The sequence below is a fragment of the Aotus nancymaae genome, unplaced genomic scaffold (genome assembly GCF_030222135.1).
Source record: "Aotus nancymaae isolate 86718 unplaced genomic scaffold, 86718_ANA_hifiasm-v0.15.2.pri h1tg000058l, whole genome shotgun sequence".
In the NCBI taxonomy this organism is placed as follows: domain Eukaryota; kingdom Metazoa; phylum Chordata; class Mammalia; order Primates; family Aotidae; genus Aotus; species Aotus nancymaae.
The window spans coordinates 42,210,687-42,232,584 of NW_026988472.1; the positions used below are offsets into that span (position 1 = coordinate 42,210,687).

The 21,898-nt window shown below is 44.0% G+C and overlaps 1 protein-coding gene across 11 annotated transcripts in view; it reads left to right on the plus strand.

The window, feature by feature from the left end:
- The window catches only part of CTPS2 (CTP synthase 2), a 215,600-nt gene that overhangs the window by 26,346 nt on the left and 167,356 nt on the right, over positions 1–21,898 (plus strand). For all 11 annotated transcript variants that reach the window (XM_021674807.2, XM_021674812.2, XM_064364501.1 and 8 more), the window contains 5 exons: positions 4,558–4,690; positions 9,553–9,641; positions 16,687–16,781; positions 19,051–19,113; positions 19,217–19,260. In XM_021674807.2, coding sequence (XP_021530482.1) covers positions 4,558–4,690; positions 9,553–9,641; positions 16,687–16,781; positions 19,051–19,113; positions 19,217–19,260 — 424 coding nt within the window. The remainder of the gene's footprint in view (positions 1–4,557; positions 4,691–9,552; positions 9,642–16,686; positions 16,782–19,050; positions 19,114–19,216; positions 19,261–21,898) is intronic.

Genomic DNA, 21,898 nt, shown 5'->3' on the forward strand with positions numbered 1-21,898 from the left:
TAGTTGGGGCTGATCCACTTTAAGCACTAGAAGTTTTAATATTTTAACTATTTTATTGGAAATAGCTCTAAGTTATACTCTATGCGGCTATGCTTTTTTTCTTTTTCTTTCTTTCTCTTTTTTTTTTGGCACAGGGTCTTACTTGTTGCCCAGGCTGGAGTGCAGTGGTGCAATCTCAGCTCACTGCAGCCTCGACCTCCTGGGCTCAAGCGATCCTTAGTAGCTGGGACCACAGATGTGCTCTACCATGCCCAACTGATTTTTGTACTTTTTGTAGAGATGGGGTTTTGCCATCTTGCTCAAGTGATCGTCCTGCCTTGGCCTCTCAAAGTGTTGGGATTACAGGTATAAGCCATGTGCCTGGCCACTTCTGCAATTTTTTTTTCTTTTTTTGAGACAGAGTCTTACTCCGTCGCCAGACTGGAGTGCAATGGCACGATCCTGGCTCACTGCAACCTCCGCCTCCCGAGTTCAAGCGATTCTCCTGCTTCAGCCTCCCAAGTAGCTGGGATTACAGGCGTGCGCCACCACGCCCAGCTAATTTTTGTATTTTTAGTAGAGACGGGGTTTCACCATGTTGGCCAGGACGGCCTCCATCTCCTGACATTGTGATCCGCTTGCTTCAGCCTCCCAAAGTGCTGGGATTACAGGTGTGAGCCACTGCGCCTGGCCCCACTTCTGTGCTTTTTAAAGCCAAGTGTTTGGTCTTTGTATTAGTTTCCTGGGGGCTGCCATAACAATGACCACAAACTGGGTAGCTTAAAAAAACACAACAGAAATTTATTCTCTCACAGTCCTGGAGGTCAGAAGTGCAAAATCAACACATCCACAGGGTAGGTTCTTTCTGGAGGCTCTGAAGGAGAATCTCTGCCATACCCTTTCTCCTGGGTTTTGGTGGCTGCCAGCAGTCAGCGGTGTTCCTTGACTTGTGGCCATGTCACTCCAATCGTGGCCTCCATCTTTTATTTCCTTTTTTTTTTTTTTTGAGGCAGGGTCTCACTCTGTCACCCAGGCTGGAGTGCAGTGGCACAACCAGGGCTCAATGTGACCTCAAACTCCTGGGCTCAAGTGATCCTCCTGCCTCAGCCTCCTAGGTAGCTGGGACTACAGGTGCACGTCACCATGTTTGGCTAACTTTTGTATTTTTTGTAGAGACACGGTTTCACCATGTTACCCAGCCTGGTCTCAAACTCCTGAGCTCAAGCAATCCACCTGCTTCAGCCTCCTAAAGTGTTGGGATTAAAGGCATGAGCCAGCATGCCCAGCCTTTGGCCTGCATCTTCACATCACCTTCTTACTTCTGTCTTCTTCCCTTCTCTTCTTTTGTAAGGATGCTTGTCATTGGATGTAAGACAGGCCTTAATCCAGGGTGATTTCATCTGAAGAGCCTCACTTATGTCTGCAAAGACCCTTTCCCCAAATGAGGTCACATTCACAGGTTTTTGTGGACAACTTTCTTTGGGAGGGGCCACCATTCAACTCACTACAGTCTTTTTAATTTTTCATTTTTGTGGGTACATAGTAGGTGTATATATTTGTGGGGCACATCAGATACTTGGTACAGGCATATAATGTGTAATAATCACATCAGGGTAAATGGGATATCCATCACCTCAAGTCTTTATCCTTTCTTTGCAGTACAAACAATCCAAGTATACTCTTTTATTTATTTAAGAATGCACAATAAATTGTTGACAGTCTTCCAGCAAAGGAGATACTGTCATTGTTCATGGGTCGCTCTGCGTCACGTTGGTGGTAACGTTGTTAACTGGTGTGGAGTGTGCATTCTTTAGCTTCAGTCCTCTCAGTACAGGCTGTGGAGAGGTGCAAGGAGGCAAACAGAGGCCAAAGGAACAGCCTCTATCATGGAGGCCCAGTGCTGCTCAGCGGCCAGGGGTCCCTGATTAAACAGGGGCTAGCTTGCTTGGGACCCGAAGTCAAGGTGGGCACACTTCTCTACTTCCTCCTCTTCATCTCTCCTGAGAACTGCCTGTTGGGGGTGGCCCTGCAAAGAGGACTCCCCCTCCCCCTCCCCCTCCCGCAGCAGCTTGAAGTAGTATCAGATGCTCGCCTCACATTCGGTGATGGCTGATGGCTGGCTGAGTGGGGTGCATGAGGGAGACATTTGGTTGCTCTTGGAAGTACAGGTCCAAGGGGGAATGAGAGCTCCCTGGTAGGCGTGACTCAGTGGCCTCACCTGTCCCACCTGCTGCCCAGTGACTCCTCCCCTGAGAAGACCAGCCATGAATGAGCAGAAAGAGGAACCTGTGATACTGACTCCAGTGCTGCTTCCTTCCGGGGCCAGAGCTGACATTGTCCCTTCCGTCTATGGAGGAGGGAGAAGGGGGTGAGGCCCAACCTGCTGTGCTGCAATGCAGCTGTGCCTGCCTCTGACATCTCTGCCACTTGGTGTAGTGTCATCCTGATTTCTGTTACCTGCATCCTTTTTGTTTTATTTTATTTTTTGAGACTAAGTCTGACTCCAATCACCCAGGCTGGAGTGCAGTGGCGTGATCTTGGCTCACTGCAACCTCTGCCGCCTGGGTTCAAGCGATTCTCCAGCCTCGGCCTCCTGAGTAGCTGGGATTACAGGTGGGCACCACCCCCACCAGCTCATAGAGATGGGGTTTTACCATGTTGGCCAGGCTGGTCTTGAACTCCTGACCTCGTGATCCACCCGCCTCAGCCTCCCAAAGTGCTGGGATTATAGGTATGAGCCACCGCGCTTGGCCTACGTGCATCCCTTTTTTTTGAGACAGAGTCTGGCTCTATCACCCAGGCTGGAGTGCAGTGGCGCCATCTTGGCTCACAGCAAACTCTGCTTCCTGGGTTCAGGTGCTTCTCCTTCTTCAGTCTCCTCAGTAGCTGGGACTACAGGCGTGTGCCACCACACCAGGCTAATTTTTGTATTTTTAGTAGAGACGGGGTTTCACCATGTTGGCCAGGCTGGTCTTGAACTCCTGATCTCAAGTGATCTGCCTGCCTTGGCCTCTCAAAGTGTTGAGATTACAGGAGTGAGCCATTGCGCCCGGCCCGTTACCTACATACTCTATGGAGATGTGGTGTCAGGTACAGACAGCTATGGAACCTCCAGAGAGCAACATAAAATAAAGTAGCGAGTTCAAGGGTTTGCTTTTAGTCACCTTTCTAGAAAGTTATCTACCCTGTCAGTTTTGACTTCTTAGCTTCTTGTGCATTTTTCCCGCACATAGCCTGTTTGTGGTCAAGTTTCTCTCGTACACTCTGCAGATGTGTCTGTGTGTATGTGTTTTCTGGATACAGAGTCTCGCTCTGTGGCCCAGGATGTAGGGCAGTGGCGTGATCTCAGCTCACTGCAACCTCTGCCTCCCAGGTTCAAGCAATTCTCCTGCCTCAGCCTCCCGAGTAGCTGGGACTACAGCTGTATGCCACCATGCCTGGCTAATTTTTGTATTTTTAGTGGAGATGAGGTTTCACCATGTTGGCCAGGCTTGTCTCGAACTCCTGACCTCAGGTGATCCACCTGCCTCACCCTCCCAAAGTGCTGGGATTACAGGTGTGAACCACCACGCCTGGCCACTCTTTGCAGATGTTAATATTGAAGATGGATATTTGTCATCATGGTAACATTTTTCTAAGGTGTTTGGGGAAGGGTTTGCTTCAAAGCCCTAAAACATCTTCAGCTCCAAGATGACATTCCACATACCTAATACCAGACCAGATATTTTTCATGGTTCTTTGAACAGATTTCTTGACAAAAGCAGCATTAAAGATTGTGTCTCTAATGGTAAAATGTGATTGAGTATCTTCTGTAGAATGGAATTTTTCTCATAAAAATGATCTAAATGGCTAGTAATGTTTTAAATTATTCTCTTAGCACTATTCTTCAGGCATGCCATGAATAACCAGACTCTTGTGGGCCAGCTGGGAATGTAACCATTTTAAATGTAGACACTTTGAATGCATTTTCTTACACAGTGTCACCTTACAAAGTTAATATTGGAATGTTTCCTACTTACAAGCAGAATGCATTTTCTTATACAATGTCACCGTATTAACTAATTTAAGAACAGCTCATGTTTATGACATTGGGATAGGTTTTCAATTTTTACTTTTAAGGTGTTTAACTTTTTCTTTGATGTGCTTGAATTTTTATCTGTACCTGCTTATGTAAGCCAACACTGGAATTTCTTTGTTTTTTGAGACACTGTCTCACTCTGTCGCCCAGGCTGGAGGGCAGTGGTGTGATCACAGCTCACTGAAGCCTCGAACTCCTGGGTTCAAGTGATCCTCCCACCTCAGCCTCCTGAATAGCTGGGACTGGGACTATAGGCATGCACCGCCACACCGGGTTAATTTTTGTATTTTTTGTAGAGATGGGATCTCACTATGTTGCTCAGCCTGATCTCAAACTCCTGGGCTTAAGTGATTCTCTTGCCTCAGCCTCCTGAGTAGCTGGGATGATAGCTGCTCCTAAGGCTTTCGGAAGTGCCTTGGAATAAGAGCAGCAGCTGCCATTGTTCTGTTTGTGATGTTCTGTTACGTGCATATAACCTTTGAGTTTGTTTTCCTTCCCAGGTATGAAAGGCTACAGAAAACATGCTCCATAGCCCTGGTTGGCAAATACACCAAGCTCAGAGATTGCTACGCCTCTGTGTTCAAAGCCCTGGAACACTCAGCCCTGGCCATCAACCACAAGCTGAATCTGATGGTAAGTCCTGGCCTGGTCTTTTGGCTCTCTCAGTAATTCATGCCAATAGCACATGTTCCAGAGAGGCAAGTTTTGTTAAAGGGTCCCTGAGATCACCTCCAGGACCTATGATTCACCAGAAGAACTCACAGGACTCAGCATATAGTTATACTCATAGCTAAGATTTATTACAGCCAGAGAATGCAAAGCAAAATCAGCCAGGGGAAAATCGTGCAGGGTGAAGTCTGGGGGTAACCAGGCACAGGCTTCTAAGAGCCCTCCCCTGGTGGAGTCCAGTGAGTTGTGATAATGCATGTAAACTGCCATTTACTAAGGAAGCTCATTGAAGACTTGGAGCCCAGGGTTTTTATTGGGGGCTGGCACATAGGCACCCTCTGCTTAGCATGTCCCAAAATGCGAGCCTCCCAGAAGGAAAGCATGCTTAGCAGAAACCATTTTGTCTGTACAGACACTTTGAGCACAGTGAGTCTCTTCTATCAGTTCTTTGAATGATGGGAACCCTCCCAAAATCAGAGTTTCCAGAAGCTAGCCAAGGCCCGATCTTGTAGCAGGCCTTTTCAAGGGCAGCAGCCAGGCTTGCAGTGTAAACTCTTTTCTTTTTTGAGAGGGAGTCTTCCTCTCCCACCCAGGCTAGAGTGCAATGGCACCATCTTGGCCCACTACAACCTCTGTCTTCACTGTTCAAGCAACTCTTGTGCCTCAGCCTCCCGAGTATCTGGGATTACAGGCTCCCATCACCATGCCCAGCTAATTTTTGCATTTTTAATAGAGATGGGGTTTCACCATGTTGGCCAGGCTGGTCTCAAACTCCTGACCTCAGGTGATCTGCTACACTTGGCCTCTCAAATTTCTGGGATTACTGGCATGAGCCACTGCACCCAGCCTGTAGAAACTGTTTTCTACATGTAGATTTAAGGCACATTTCTGAAATTAGGCTTTGCATATCCAAATGAATGAGCATACTTGTCATGCTCCTTTAAATACATTGTAATTGCCTAACAAGAAAATAATAGAACATTTTTTTCCCTTTAGCATTGGAACAGAATCTAGATTTTTAAAATACTATATTCCCCTTTTAACTTGGAAGAATGATATCTAGCAAACAGTGATTATTTGTTTTGAAAACTCAGTATTGTGGGATAACAGACGTGTAGTTATCTTATGTAGCTTGAGTATATTCTTCCATATGAGAATGGAAGTGGTTCATGTTTGGAGTAAAACATTTAAACAAAGCATAAGCCAGGCGAAGTAGCTCACGCCTGTAATCCCAGCCCTTTGGGAGGCTAAGGCAGGTGGATTGCTTGAGCCCAGGAGTTGAAGGCCAGCCTGGGCAACAATGGGAGACTCATTGCTACAAAAAATTAAAAAAGTTAGCCAGGCATGGTGGCATGCACCTGCAGTCTCAGCTAATTGGGAGGCTGAGGCAGGAAGATCGCTTGAGCCAGGAGTTTGATACTGCAGTGAGCTATAATTGCACCACTGCACTCCAGCCTGGATGACAGATTGAGATCCTGTCTCCAAAAACCAAAACGAAACAAAATAAACAAAGCATAAATGTAAAATGCAGAAAGCAGATTTCTGTTCCCTGAAATCCCACTTGTTACCAGTTGGATACGTATATTTATACATCTATTTCACATTTATATTTAATGATATTCAATATGGGTATATCATGGTTTAAGCAAGCCTCATCATCTTGACTTAAGTGGTAAAAACTTTGTATAATGAGTAAAAAGATCCATTTATATGTTAAAGAAATTTAACGACTTCTACTTTGACACCGGCTTAGGACCTAGCTGCCTTTTCTCACTCCTCTTTTTAGCCTCCTTCTTTCCTAATTACTTTTTAAAATTTTTATTGTATTTTATTATTATTTTTAATTTTTATAGAGAGGGGGTCTGTCTCTGTTGCCCAGGCTGGTCTCGAACTCCTCAAGCAATTCCTCCCGCCGTAGCCTCCTAAAGTGCTAGGATTGCAGGCATGAGCCACCACGCCTGGCCCCTAATCTCTTTTTATTTTTGGATTTCTAAGGAATAGTTCACTTACCCTTCCTTCCACTCCTCCAAGTCGCCCGCCCCATTATATAAAAAAAGAAAACGACAATGGAAAAATTGCCATGACATACACATTTTATAAAGCCTTTAAAAATTTGTATCTTAAGGTTTATTTGGATAGTTTTTTTTTTTTTTTTTTTTTGAGACAGAGAGTCTTGCTCTGTCACCAGGCGCCAGGTTGGAGTGCAGTGGTGCAATCTCGGCTCACTGCAACCTTCGCCTCCCGGGTTCGAGCAATTCTCCTGCCTCAGCCTTCTGAGTAGCTGGGACTACAGGTGCACACCACCATGCCCAGCTAGTTTTCGTATTTTTTTAGTAGAGACGGGGTTTCACCATGTTGACCAGGATGGTCTTGATCTCTTGACGTCATGATCCACCCGCCTCGGCCTCCCAAAGTGCTGGGATTACAGGCATGAGCCACCATGCCTGGCCTGGATAGTTTTTTTTTTTTGGAGACAGGGTCTCGCTCTGTCTCCCAGGGTGGAATGCAGTGGCACAGTCTTGGCTCACTGCAACCTCCACCTCCTGGGTTCAAGCAATTCTTGTGCCTTAGCCTCCTGAGTAGCTGGGATTACAGGTGCCCGCCACCACACCTAATTTTTGTATTTTTAGTAGAGACAGGGTTTTGCCATGTTGGCCAGGCTGGTCTTGAATTCCTGGCCTGAAGTGATCCGCCTGCCTTGACCTCCCAAAGTGCTGGGATTATAGATGTGAGCCACCACGCTTGGCGAGGATCGTCATTTTTACAGAAGAAATACTAAACTGATATAGATAGAGAGGGACTGTTATATATATTGGAATTTGTACACGTGATGATTCATTGACATTAGCTTCTCCTAAGTACTGCTAGAATTGTGGCCTTGTCATCTTCCAAGTTTGGGCTGCGTCTGTCTAACTCTCCTGGTTTGCTACAGCGGCTTCCTGGCTGGTTTCCAGCTGCCAGTCTTTCCTGCCTTTGTCACACTCTACCAGAGTGATCTTTGTAAAATCTCTCTCTGTTCCTGTCATCCCTTTACTTAAGATCTTTCAGTGGTGCCTCAGTCTGTTCAGGCTGCTGTAACAAAGTACCATAGACCAGGTGGATTACCAACAACTGCCATTTCTCTCTCACAGTTCTGGAGGCTGGAAGTCCAAGATCAGGGTGCCAGCGTGTGGCTAGGTTCTTGTGAGGGCCCTCTTCTGGGTGCAGAGGACTAACCTCTGGTTATATCCCTATGTGGTAGAAGGGGTGAGGGAGGTCGTTGGGGCCTCTTTTATAGGGGCACTAATCTTATTCTTATGTGCTCTGCCCTCTTAACCTAAATCATGTCCCAAAGACCCCACCTCATAATACCATTCCTTTGAGAGTTAGGATTTCAACATAGGAATTTTGCGGGAACACAGACATTCAACCCATTGCAAGTGGCTTCAAGTTTAAGCTCTGTGTCCCTTGCCTTCCTTCAACTAATCAGGTCTGTCCTCTTGCTGGGTGGGGCTTTTTTTGAGGGTCTCACAGTCACCACTTTCTCTCTTTTTCCTCTGAGGTTTTATATAAACGGTTCCTTTGCTGGAGGGCCCTTTTTATTTTTATTAAATAAAAATAAATTTATTTTTCATTTTTTGAGACAGAGTCTCGCTCTGTTGCCCAGGCTTGAGTGCAGTGGCGAGGTCTTGGCTCACTGCAACCTCCGCCTCCTGGGTTCATGCGATTCTCCTGCCTCAGCCTCCCTGAGTAACTGAGATTACAGGTGTGCACCACCACGCCTAACTAATTTTGTAGTTTTTTTTTTTTTTTTTTGAGATGGAGTTTCGCTCTTGTTACCCAGGCTGGAGTGCAATGGCGCGATCTCGGCTCACCGCAACCTCCGCCTCCTGTGTTCAGGCAATTCTCCTGCCTCAGCCTCCTGAGTAGCTGGGATTACAGGCACACGCCACCATGCCCAGCTAATTTTTTGTATTTTTAGTAGAGACGGGGTTTCACCATGTTGACTAGGATGGTCTCGATCTCTTGACCTCGTGATCCACCCGCCTCGGCCTCCCAAAGTGCTGGGATTACATAATTTTGTAGTTTTAATAGAGATGGGGTTTTGCCATGTTGGTCAGGCTGGTCTCAAACTCCTAACCTCAGGTGATCCGCCCGCCTGGGCCTCCCAAACTGCTGGGATTACAGGCGTGAGCCACTGCGCCTGGCCTGCTGGAGATTTCATACCCTTTTCCCCTCCTCTCTTTGTCTCCTGCATGCCCTCCCTGCTGCTTCTCATCACACACGTGCGCATCCTGCTTCTGCTCTCCTCTGGGCTGGCTTCTTGAACGTTACCTCCCCAGAGCTCTTCTTTGATGTCGATCCTTCCTGTATTTCCTCCAGTGTCCAGTTCTAGTGACCTCCTAGTTGCTCTTATTTTTTTTTTTTTGAGACAGGGTCTTACTCTGTGACCCAGGCTGGACTGCAGTGTCATGATCGGGGATCATTGTAGCCTGGACCTCCCAGGCTCAAAGGATCCTCCCGCCTCAGCTTCATGAGTAGCTGGGGCTACAGGCATGTGCCACCTCACACAGTCGACCCCTAGTTACTTCTGCATTGTTCTCTTCTTTGTCTGTCATAGCCATTATCACAGTATAGTGTGGATGCCTGTTTATCTGGTTTTGTAATCTTTCTGCTAGATTATAAGAGCCACAAAACAGAGGCTGTGTTTTTCTATCCCCAGTGCCCAGTACAATGTTTGCACAATAAGTAATTATTGAATAATGTGTCATAGTATTAGATGGCTCTAGTATTTTTGAGTGTTTATTTTTCTTAAAAATTCCTTTAATCTGTTGGATGTTTTTTAGTACATAGACTCCATTGATCTGGAGGCGGTCACTGAAGCCGAGGACCCTGTGAGATACCATGAAGCTTGGCAGAAGCTATGCAAAGCTGAGTGAGTACCACAGCCCGTGCACACCAGTTAGGACAGCACCATTGTACTTTTTTGTAATGATTCAGTTTACCCTAATTGCTAATTTTCATATATTTTGAAAGGTAGTTTGGAGTATTTGTGGTCTTCGCAGGTGGTTGTGCCATGTGCATACTGCATTGATTTTAAATGTGCCATGTTAATGCTGGTGGCATGTGCATAGAAATGGTTTTTTTTTTTTTTTTTGAGACGGAGTCTCGCTCTTGTTACCCAGGCTGGAGTGCAATGGCGCGATCTTGGCTCACCGCAACCTCCGCCTCCTGGGTTCAGGCAATTCTCCTGCCTCAGCCTCCTGAGTAGCTGGGATTACAGGCACGCGCCACCGTGCCCAGCTAATTTTTTTGTATTAGTAGAGACGGGGTTTCACAATGTTGACCAGGATGGTCTCGATCTCTCGACCTCATGATCCACCCGCCTCGGCCTCCCAAAGTGCTGGGATTACAGGCTTGAGCCACCGCGCCCGGCCAGAAATGGTTTTATTTGGGGAGGATGGGGATACTGTACTGGAGGGAAAATGTGTTGATTCTCCTGAAAGATGCAGAGATGAATGTCACATATACAAAGTTCAAGTATAAGAATGACAGCCTTTCTCTCTCTCTCTCTTTTTAAAAAGTGAAATTAAGTTTATTAGGAAAGTAAAGGAATGAAAGAATGGCTACTCCATAGGCAGAGCGGCCCTGAGGGCCGCTGTTGCCCACTTTTATGGTTATTTCTTGGTTATATGCTAAACAAGGGATGAATTATACATGCATCCCCCTTTTTAGACCATATAAGGTAACTTCCTAATGTTGCCATGGCATTTGTAAACTGTCATGGCGCTGGTGGGAGTGTAGCAGAGAGGATGACCAGAGGTCACTCTCATTGCCATCTTTGTTTTGGTGGGTTTTAGCTGTCTTCTTTACTGCAACCTGTTTTATCAGCAAAGTCTTTATGACCTGTGTCTTTTGCTGACCTCCTATTTCATCCTGTGACTTAGAATGCCTAACCATCTGGGAATGCAGCCCAGTAGGTCTCAGCCTTATTCTACTCAGCCCCTATCTAAGATGGAGTTGCTCTGGTTCAACATTTCCCCTCTCCCTTTTATAAGAGAACCCTCAATACTAAGGATTGCAGAGGGATGAAGATCCATCTTCTGTAACTTCTTTGTGTTGAATAGGGGCAATGACATTCCTGCCTAATTATTAGAGTTTCTTGTATTGGGGTAGAGTCAGAAAGTGTCAGGTGGCGAGGGCCATTCACAACTCTGAGTTCTGACAAAAGGTGATATCTGGAAAGTTGATAAATGTTTAATTTAAGAAAACATTGAATAAACTTATTCTGCATTCCTATACAAAGAGTACAACAGCAATATATTCCACAACAGTAAAGCAGAAAATTATCCCAAGTAAACTAAATTAGAAGGCTTACCATGAACTGGGCAACTGTTGGAACCAAGCTGATATGCGATTGCTAGCTGATTCCAATACATATCCAGAATTAGAATACTGATCCCAATTTTTACATTACCCATCCCTCTTGTTTTTTTCTGAGCTGCAGTCAGAGATCACTGATTGTTTCATAGGAATAAGCAAGGTCAGTCTAAATTGCAGAAAAAAACTTCAAAAACAACCAATGAGATTAGAATCTATAATAATAACAAGTATACCATAGTTCTTGAAACATAATTTTTTCTCTCTCCAGTTTCCTATTTTCACTAAAGACAAATCATAATAAGAACGATTTGCTTTATTATACTTGGCCTGATTATTTGTATAAAGTGCAGCAAGGATAATTATTTTTCACATAGGCTTTTAAAATTGACTTTGATGGAACTTTATTCTGTAAGGAATCTCCAATAAGACCATTTTTAAAGTCGAGCCCTGCCGGGCGTGGTGGCTCAAGCCTGTAATCCCAGCACTTTGGGAGGCTGAGGCGGGTGGATCACGAGGTCAAGAGATCAAGACCATCTTGGTCAACATGGTGAAACCCCGTCTCTATTAATGCGAAAAATTAGCTGGGCATGGTGGCGTGTGCCTGTAATCCCAGCTACTCAGGAGGCTGAGGCAGGAGAATTGCCTGAACCCCGGAGGCGGAGGTTGCGGTGAGCCGAGATCGCGCCATTGCACTCCAGCCTGGGTAACGAGCGAAACTCCGTCTCAAAAAAAAAAAAAAAAAAAAGCCGAGCCCTGCCATACGTTTGTACCCTCAAATACCTATGAACTGGGTAAATTCCTCTCCTTTTGAGGTGCCAAGATAACTTGAGGCTCCTGGACCTGTCAGAAAGTGACATTCTTTAGTTACCACAGGTCAGAAACCCTGTACAGGGACTGTGTAGACAAGGTATGAGGCCAGTTTTCCCAAGGGGCTTGCAATTTAAGTTTCGGCAATTTTAAGTATTGGCTTTACAATTTAAGTTTGATTCTTTAAAGGAAAGCACACCATTCCAGTAAAAGCCTTGGTAATATAACCAGTTTCTCTCTCCAATTGTGTCCTGTTGCAAAAGAAAATAGATTCTTATTGCACTTTTGCAAATAACTGTATTCCCGTAAGTCAAGAGTACTCACAAATAGTTTCCAAATTCTGGACAAATGAGGTAGACAGAAACAAATATTTTCCAAATTTTGTTCATAGGAGTATACTGTACTCAATTGTTACAAGCTGTGTATAGCTCAAAAGAACCGTTTTTTTGACTCTGAAAAATAAAATAAAAAGGATCAGCAACATTTTAAGCAAAGTCAAAAAGATTAATTTTCTATTAGTTCATTCCATGTAGCTAACTCCTGTTCTGCTTGATAGTCATATACATTTCAGCTCTCCACGAGAATCCTGAAAGATTTTCATCCAATCTGCTGTCACAATCTCTAAAGTTATCAGAAGCCTGCATTTAAGAACACCTGTTAGAGTTCTATAGTTGATTATTAACTACCTTCTAAAGAGAACCAAAACAATACAATTGTCTGTGGATGACAAAATGTTTTGAGGCAGCCACTATTAAAGGCACAATTGACTAGGAATTTGTTACATCTGTGGCTTACAACAGTTTTACATAACAATGATAATTATTAATAACATACACTAAGTTGTATTAGAATTATAGAAGTTTCTCATAATTTTGGAACACATACCAATAACACATTTATACAAATACAACCCAAAGAAAGCCAAACACCATTTCATATTTGACAGTGCTTTTTGTATGATTTTTATACCAAATAAGCCAAACTTCCCTATTGCATTAGTGCATTAAATTGATGTTAAACCCAATTTTAAATAAAATCTTATAGCTAAATCTATCCAATTTTAATCAGTTTGACCATAAGGTAAGATTTTTACAAACCTCTATAATCCTTTACAAGTTTGTTTATTTATTTATTTATTTTTTGAGACAGAGTCTCTTGCTGTGTTGCCCAGGCTGGAGTCCAGTGTCATGATCTTGGCTCACCACAACCTCCACCTCCTGGGTTCAAGTGATTCTCATTCCTCAGCCTCCTGAGTAGCTGGGATTACAGGCGTGTGCTGCCATACCTGGCTACTTTTTGTATTTTTAGTAGACACGTGGTTCTCATGTTGACCAGGCTGATCTCAAACTCCTGACCTCAAGTGATCCGCCCACCTCAGCCTCCCAAAGTGCTGGGATTACACGTATCAACCACCACACCTGGCCCATTTGCAAATTTTTGTCAAAGAGAAGATCAGTGTTCTAAGAGAAACCTGTTGTGCTTTTATTTCAATGTTCAATTTACAGAAAACCTGAATACGCCTTTAACCTTAGCCAATGTACACTTGCATACTTTCTTTTATAAGATGAATCCTTCACAAATCTACAACTTGCTCAAACTTTCAGCTTTGTCCTATCTACCTTAAAACAATCCTTTAGCCTGGCATGGTGGCTCACACCTGTAATCCCAGCACTTTGGGAGGCTGAGGCAGGTGGATCACCAGAGTTCAGGAGTTCGAGACCAGCCTGACTAACATGGTGAAACTCCATCTGTACTAAAAATATAAAATTAGCCGGGTATGGTGGTGCATGCCTGTAATCCCAGCTACTTTGGAGGCTGAGGCAGGAGAATCGCTTGAACCTGGGAGGGGGAGGTTGCAGTGAGCCGAGATCCCGCCATTGCACTCCAGCCTGGGCAACAATAGTGAAACTTTGTCTGAAAACAAAACCAAAAAACAATCCTTTAACCTTTTAATCTATGTAAAAAAATTCACGTTTCCATGCCTTCTTTTAATCTTTTACTAAAAACACATTTCACTTTCCTTATACAAATTGCATGTAAACTGTTTCTTCAGTAGTCCCAATTACAGGTTACACTGTTAACTCTTAGCAACTTTTACTTTTGGTGAAAAACCTGATTAGTAAGCGATTTTAATTATGTATTAGGTTTGGAGCCTAGAACACTAGATAAGGTCTGACTTTTTCCAGCATAGCTAGAGGGCATGGCTTTCAACATGTCCCCAGGCCTTATCTAGAATCTGATGTTCCAAAGTAGGTAAATTGAACAATTTTCAAAAGTCAAAGAGGCAGTTTATGATGTTAAAGTATCGAAGAAAACTAGTATCTGACCTGCATAATTTAGTCCAAATGTCTTTATTTTCCCAATAATCTTTAAAGCTGTTTTTATTACCCAAAAATTACTAAAGTTATGTGAACTAAAAGGCATTACAATTTTTACTTTTCTGACAAAATATTTAATTTAAGCACTTTCTATTTTTAAACCAATTAAAGCTTTTTCTTTTTTACATCACACACACAACACATATAAATGCACAGACAGAAAGAAGCAGATCCAGTAGTTGTAAGCACCCAAATGTCAATCAGATAGGCTCATCCCCTAAGCTAGGAATTGAACCCTGAGTCTGGGCCGCCATTATGATGGCAAAGACCAAGAGAAAGTGCTGCCACATGGTTACAAGGTCAAGCTCCCAAGGACATAAAGCAAGATGAGAGGGAACCCTTATGCAGTTTTTCTTCAAGGACCTGCAGCTAAGTTTGTTATTGCCCAGTTTGCTGGGGTGGCTTGAACAGCCTACAGGGGTCCTAGGCCAACATTCTATCCTAAGGTGTACCCCTCATTATGACAGCACAATACAGAAAGACACATAAAGCATATCAGATTCACTATAGCTTAAGAGTAGCCTCACAAATCCTTTTTCCGTTAATCAAAACTTTACAGAGGAGATAAACAGTGATTTTTTTTTTACCGTTCATTCAACTGATTTGCACAGAGAGAGAGAGAGGCCAGAAGTCTGACTGGTAAGAAATTCTTACTGTTTTGTCAGTATGCTGGGCTTCTGGGTTCCCTTTCCTTGAGCAGCCCTAGGTACCCAGCTGGCTGCACCACAGCCCTGGGGGCCAAGCCACAACACAAAGGAAAATTATCTTTTTCTGTTCTGGCCAGAGCAAAATACGTGTGATAAAACATAGACATTAGCCACTCTGCCTAGCACCCAATATCACACTGGCCAGGCTCAAACTTGCCCCTGGTTGGGCGCTATCATTATTAATCCAACCTCCAACCAGGAGTTTCAACTTGTCTCTGAGCAAGACAGTCACCCTGAGTAATAGAAAAGATAAGAAAGGGAAAGGAGAGAGAGGGAGAAAAGCATTGCCTGAGGCACAGTGGGGAAGTCAAAGAGCTCAGGGAGGTCAGAGAAAGATGCACCCAATGCAGCGACACTGAAAAGTTCAGGCGGCCACTTGTCGGGCGTGAAGGGATCTTTTCCAGCAGTCTCATCAGCTCTCAAGTTACCCCTTTTGGTCCTGTACGTGCCTAGTTCTGTCACCCATAACTATCAGCAAAGAATGCAAGGCAGATTAATCCAAAGAGAATAGCAGTTAACATCCCATAGTGCCAAACCCATTCTTAGCAGAGAAGGACTTTACTGAGAGAGGCCTCTAACCCCCTAAATCTTAGGAAGGACTCTAAACTTCCTAAGTTGTACCTCAAACTCAAGGTCAGTCAAGCATCTTTGCCTTTTATTGAAAGGAGCCTTTAACCCTCTCTGTCTTAGGAGAGACTCTTAACTCCCCTAAGTTGGGCCTCTAACCCAATCCCATCTTTTACCCAGGTATATGCACCCCACTTACCCAAACTCAGCCAATTGGTGCAGACAGATGATTTTCCTTTGGGTCTGGGGCCTCTTCAGTGTTATCCCTTCCATGTTTTGCTAGAAAGCTGTTACCAGACCCCACCACATACCCAGAGTTAGCCTTTGGGTCAGGGATTTTCTCAGTATTGTCCGTTCTGTGGTCGCTAGAAAGATGTTACCAGAAAGGGATCCCAATCCAGACCCCAAGAGAGGGTTCTTGGATCTCACTCAAGAAGGAGTTCAGAGTGGGTCCATAGAGTAAAGTGAAAGCAAGTTTATTAGGAAAGTAAAGGAATAAAGAATGGCTACTCCATGGACAGAGCAGCCCTTTCTTGATTATATTTTCTTTTCCACATGTCTTAGATTTTAGGTTTTATTTTTAATTGATAGAACTCTTGGGGGCAGCATTGCATCATGAGGTTAGAATGATCTTCCTGGGTTTTCTGTTGAACTGTTTCTGTTGTGTTTGCCCAGGTCTCTAAAGTCTTCTAGCCAAGAAATTTTCATTTGTCACTATTTAATTAGTATTTGAAATCTTAGGCTGATTTTTCCAATTTAACTCTTTCTGATGACCTAAGATATCTTAACATTTTTATAAGAGTGCTTTGAAAGAACCTTAACCTATTTTCATTGTTTCTTTTCCCAGTGGCATTCTTAATTGAATTGTTTGCCAGTTAGTAAGCTCTGATGCCACAAAGACTTATCATAAAATATATATTAAGGTCAGTTGTGTGAAATTGTTACAACTTCTTCATAACATTGGGAAGATTTCAGAAAAAAAGTTCAGGGTGTGAAGTCATATAATTAATTCTGAAAATAGAGCTTGAGCATAGTCACTAGTGATTACACCAAGCATTGCATGAATGGCTGAAAACACTATTTTTAAAAATAAAAATAATGAATAGTCAAGTTTACTCTCATTTTGTATGGATTTCAGTGGTATTCTTGTGCCTGGAGGCTTCGGAGTCAGAGGAACAGTGGGAAAACTGCAGGCAATTTCTTGGGCAAGGACAAAGAAGATTCCTTTTCTGGGTAAGACTCATGTTTATTGACCCTAATTATGACTTTATTAGATTTTTGATACCTAGGAGGGGTAACACCAAAGGTTTGTTACCGTAAAGATGTGAACTCAGATTTGAAAGTTCAGGTGCCAAATAGTCTACTGTAGATTCAGCAAATTATATTCTAAATTTGGCCCACAGCCTGTTTTTATAAATAAAGCTTTATTGGAAGACATCCACACCAGTTGGTTTACATATTGTCTATGGCTGCTTTTGTGGTCCAGTGTCAGAGTTTCAGATCCTATGGCCTGCAGAGGCTAGAATCTTTACTATCCAACCCTTTACAGAAAATGTTTCTCACCCTAGGAAAACTTGCTGCTATTCTGGCTGGGTAGCAGAGGCTGGGAGAAGGCTCCATATGTAACTGTGCTTACCTCCTCCAATTCCCTCCTCAGTCTCCAGAGTAGGCGGGACTACAGGCGCATACAACTGCGCCTGGCTAATTTGTGTGTGTGTGTGTGTGTGTGTGTGTGTGTGTGTGTGTTTTCGCAGAGATGGGGGTGTTGCTATATTACCCAGGCTGGTCTCCAACTCCTGGGCTCAAGCAATCCACCCGATTCGAATGCCCAAAGTGCTGGGATTACAGGCTTGAGCCACCGTGCCCAGCAGTTGAGCCTTTTTAATGCTTTTGTTCAAATTGTGAAGCGGGGCTTCTGTGCCAGGGAAACCAGAGGAAATGGGACCTTGATGTGGGAGAGGCAGCCCTGTAGCTGGGGATTCAGGCAGGAGGGGGACTGTGGAGAGGCTGTTTCCCACTGTGCAGTGGACAGCTGGGTGGGTTTATGAGCCGATTGGATAGGCTTTTACTGCCAGCAGACCATTTATTTGCCCCATTACCTGCTCTTTGATTAGCTTCTTAGACTGTCTCCTCTTAGGATCCATTTTCAAAATAGAAGCCTGGAGTAGTTACCCGGATACCTTGTTTTGTTGTACTGGTCTAAGCTCATCGGGGCCATTGTTTTCTTTTGAAGTTTTTGTCTAAATGTGGCTAATGTTCCTCAGATGATTTTAATGGTATGGAATGGTCTGCAGGTCTTTAGCTTTCCCTCTAGCATAGCCTCTCTTTATGTCCCAGCCATATGGAACTTTCTGAAATCCCCTTCACCACCACCCTGCCCCCCAGGACTCAGCTGTTTCCTGCTTATTGACTTTTATTCTGGCGTCGCTGATATATTGATTGCTCCCTTCTTTGTTTCCTTTGTGTACCTCTTATGTATCTATCAGAGGAGCATCTGTGATGCTCTTTGGCATTTGTTTAGTGGAGAGAATTGGTGGACTGCAGTGAAGGTGGATGTGGGTCTGTGGCAACAGGCTTGGGCGACACACGTCTGCCTTCCTTCATCACCAAGCACTCTATTTAGTCCCATCGTGTGTCTCCTTCCCTACTGCCCACCATGCTCAGGGCCACTGTGGAGTCTCCAATCTCCCCACTGCTACTTTTCCTTACAGTGAGGGTTATGGGGTTGTCCTGTGGGTTAGTAGCCTGATGTCCTGTAGGCGCTCACCCTCTGGCCAATCCTGTGTTTATGGTTGTGAAGTCACCATGAGAAGGAGTGGCAGATCTTAGCCCAGGACACTCCCTCTGAGTTAGGGTGAAGGAATCAGGCGCTGCAGCCCACTGAGATGCCTCGACTCAGGGACAAATCTAGAAGGTCGCAGATTTAGAAGGTGGCAGATTTGTCCCATGGATCCCTCCCTCCCTCCATCCGAGTCTCGCTGTTGTCGCCCAGGCTGGAGTGCAATAGTGCAATATCGGCTCACTGCAACCTCTGCCTCCTGGGATCAAGTGATTCTCCTGCCTCAGCCTCCCAAGTAGCTGGGATTACAGGCACATGCCACCAAACCTGGCTAATTTTTATATTTTTAGTAGAGACGTGGTTTCACCATGTTGGCCAGGCCGGTCTCGAACTCCTGACCTAAGTAATCTGCCCACCTTGGCCTCCCAAAGTGCCGAGATTACAGGCATGAGCCACTGTACCCAGTTGACCCTGGCCTTTTCTGACCTCATGTTCCTTCTTTGTCAATTCTGGGCCTTAGGTGGCTTCTTGATAGTCTAAGCCCCTGCCCTGCTCTCTGTCGGGGATTGTTCTGAGGGGACAGCAGGGAGCAAAACAGGCAGAGTCTTGCTCTCTGAGAGTCTGCATTCTAGATGGGGGAGACAGACAGTCAACAAATGAATAGAAAATATGAATAAATACAAAGTGTGTTCATTTGCTTTGCATATGTGCTTTTTAAAATAGGAGTTTGTCTTGGGATGCAACTAGCAGTGATTGAGTTTGCAAGAAACTGCCTTAACTTGAAAGGTAAGTTTGAGATTTGTTAATGACCATTTATTAAAAAAAATTCTCTCTTCAAGTATTTTTCAGCACTATTGGTGAATTACTGAACTCTTTTATTAATCTTCAGATGCTGATTCCACCGAATTTAGGCCAGATGCCCCATTTCCTCTGGTAAGTGGCTTGTTTTTTTTTGGGTCCAGTCATTGTCATTTGGGTCCTGGCTCTTGCCTAAATTCACAAGGGGCTATTGGCTGGGCATGGTGGGTCATGCCTGTAATCCCAGCATTTTGGGAGGCCAAGGCAGGCAGATCATTTGAGGTCAGGAGATCGAGACTAGCCTGGCCAACATGGTGAAACCCCATCTCTACTAAAAATACAAAAATTAGCTGGGTGTGGTGGTGGGTGCCTGTAATCTCAGCTACTTGGGAGGCTAAGGCAGGAGAATTGCTTGAACCCGGGAGGTGGAGGTTGCAGTGAGCTGAGATTGTGCCACTGCACTGCAGCCTGGGCAACAGAGTGAGACTCCCTCTTAAAAAAAAAAAGTGTATGTGGGGGGCTATTATTATTTTTTCTTTACAACACCAGAACATTTTAAATTATATTATTCTTACATTAAATTCATTTGTTCTTGATAGTCCATCTTCTCAGCTGTGCCTTAAAGACAGTCACATCCTGGACTGATTTCTCTGTTGCAGCTTTCAAGCTTAATGTTTAGGAAAGGATTAAATCAGCTGTGACAACAATTTATAACATCTACTATAAATAAATGAGCCGTCCTGTCTCCAGACTCATCGCCAGTCTGCCTATTTTCCACACTGGTGGTCATCTGTCTTTCTAAAACAAAAGTGACAGTGATTCTGCTGCCAGTCCTCATCTTCCATGAGCTTCTTTCCCTTAAAATATTCAGTCCAGGATTCTGGGCTGGGTCCCAAAGCCATTGCGCTCTGTCACCTGCTGCTTTGCTGATTCATCCCAAGGCGTCCTGATTCCTTCCAGGCTTTGAGTTTTTTGCTTTTTTGTGTTTTTTTGAGGCAAGGTCTCTGTCACCCAGGCTGGAGTGCAGTGGCACAATCATGGCTCACTGCAGCCTAGACCTCCTGGGCTCAAACAATCTTCCCATTTCATTTTTAAAAAATTTTTTGTAGAGACGAGGTCTCATTATGTTGCCCAGGCTGCATGCCTTGAGTTTTATGTTTGGACAGTCTGAACTAGTTTTTCAGATGCAGCCTGAGGTTCCCTATACCTGAGATGTCCCCCTGCCTAAAATCTCTCTCTTCCTGGAATCTCAATAAATCCAGTGAAGAATTTAATTAACAACAACAATGACTCAGTTACCAACAACTTCCTATTCATCTGGGGAAGCCTTTCCTGACCTCTTTGCTTTCCCTGCCTTTGCCTTTTGCCCCGTGCTGCCGTGCTCAGCACTAACAGAGCGCGTTCTGCAAGGTGCTGGTTGGCCTTCAGTCAGCCTATTTGCCAACCACCTGTGCACACCCAGTCGTGTCCCTGATGCTGGCTACCTACTTCTAATGGAGCTTGCACCTCGGAATCACAATTGGATTTTTAAATAGCTCTTTTGAGATATAATTCATAGACCACAGAATTTAGCCATTTAAACTGTATAATCCAGCCAGATTCAGTGGTTCATGCTTGTAATCCCAACAATTTGGGAGGCCGAGGCGAGTGGATCACTTGAGATCAGGAGTTTGAGACTAGCCTTGCCAACGAGGTGAAACCCATCTCTACTAAAAATATTAAGAATTGCCCGGGTGTGGTGGTGCATGCCTGTAATCCCTGCTACTCGGGAGGCTGAGACAGGAGAATTGCTTGAACCTGGGAGTGAGCCAATATTGTGCCACTGCACTCCAGCCCTGGGCGACTGAGTAAGACTTTGTCTCAAACAAACAAACAGAAAACTGTATAATCCAGTGGTTTTTAGCATATTCACAGATCTGTGCCACTCTCATTACAATCAATTTTGGGCCATTTTCATTACTACAAAAAGAAACCCCACACGCCTATGCCTCCTATCCCCACCAGCCCCAGGAAACATTAGTCTAGTTTCTGTCTTTATAGATTTGCCTATTTGAATCATTTCATATAAATGGAATCATCTAATATGTAGCCTTTTGGGGCTGGTTGCTTCTACTTAAGATAATGTTTTCAAGGTCTGTCTATGTTGTAACATGTATCAGTACTTTGTTTCTTTTTATTGCCGATTAATATTTTATTATGTGGACATGCAACATTTTATTGATCCATTGATGGCCATTTGCATTGTTTCTACCTTTTGGCATTGTGAGTAATGCTGCTGTGAACATTCAAGTGTAAGTTTTTGTGTGGATGTGTGTTTTCATTTCACCAGGAGTGGAATTGCTGGGTTATATGGTAATTCTGTGTTTAACCCTTTGAGGAACTGCCTGACTGTTTTCCAAAGTGGCTGCAACATTTTAATTTCCTGCCAACAATGTATGAGGGTCCTAATTTCTCCATATCCTTGTGAACATGTGTTATTTCTGTCTTTCCGATGATAGCCATCCTAGTGGATGTGAAGTGGTGTCTCATTGTGGCTTTGATTTGCAGTTGCCTGACGGCTGAGGATGTTGAGCATCTTTTCATGTGTTTATTGGCCACTTGTATGTCTTTTCTGGAGAAATGTCCATTCACATCCTTTGTCTGTTTTAAAATTTGGGTATTTGTATTTTTATTATTGAGTTGTAAGAGTTCTTTATATGTTCTAGATTTAAGTTCCTTGTCAAATATATAATCTGTGCTATCGACATTTGGGGACAGATCATTCTTTGTTGTG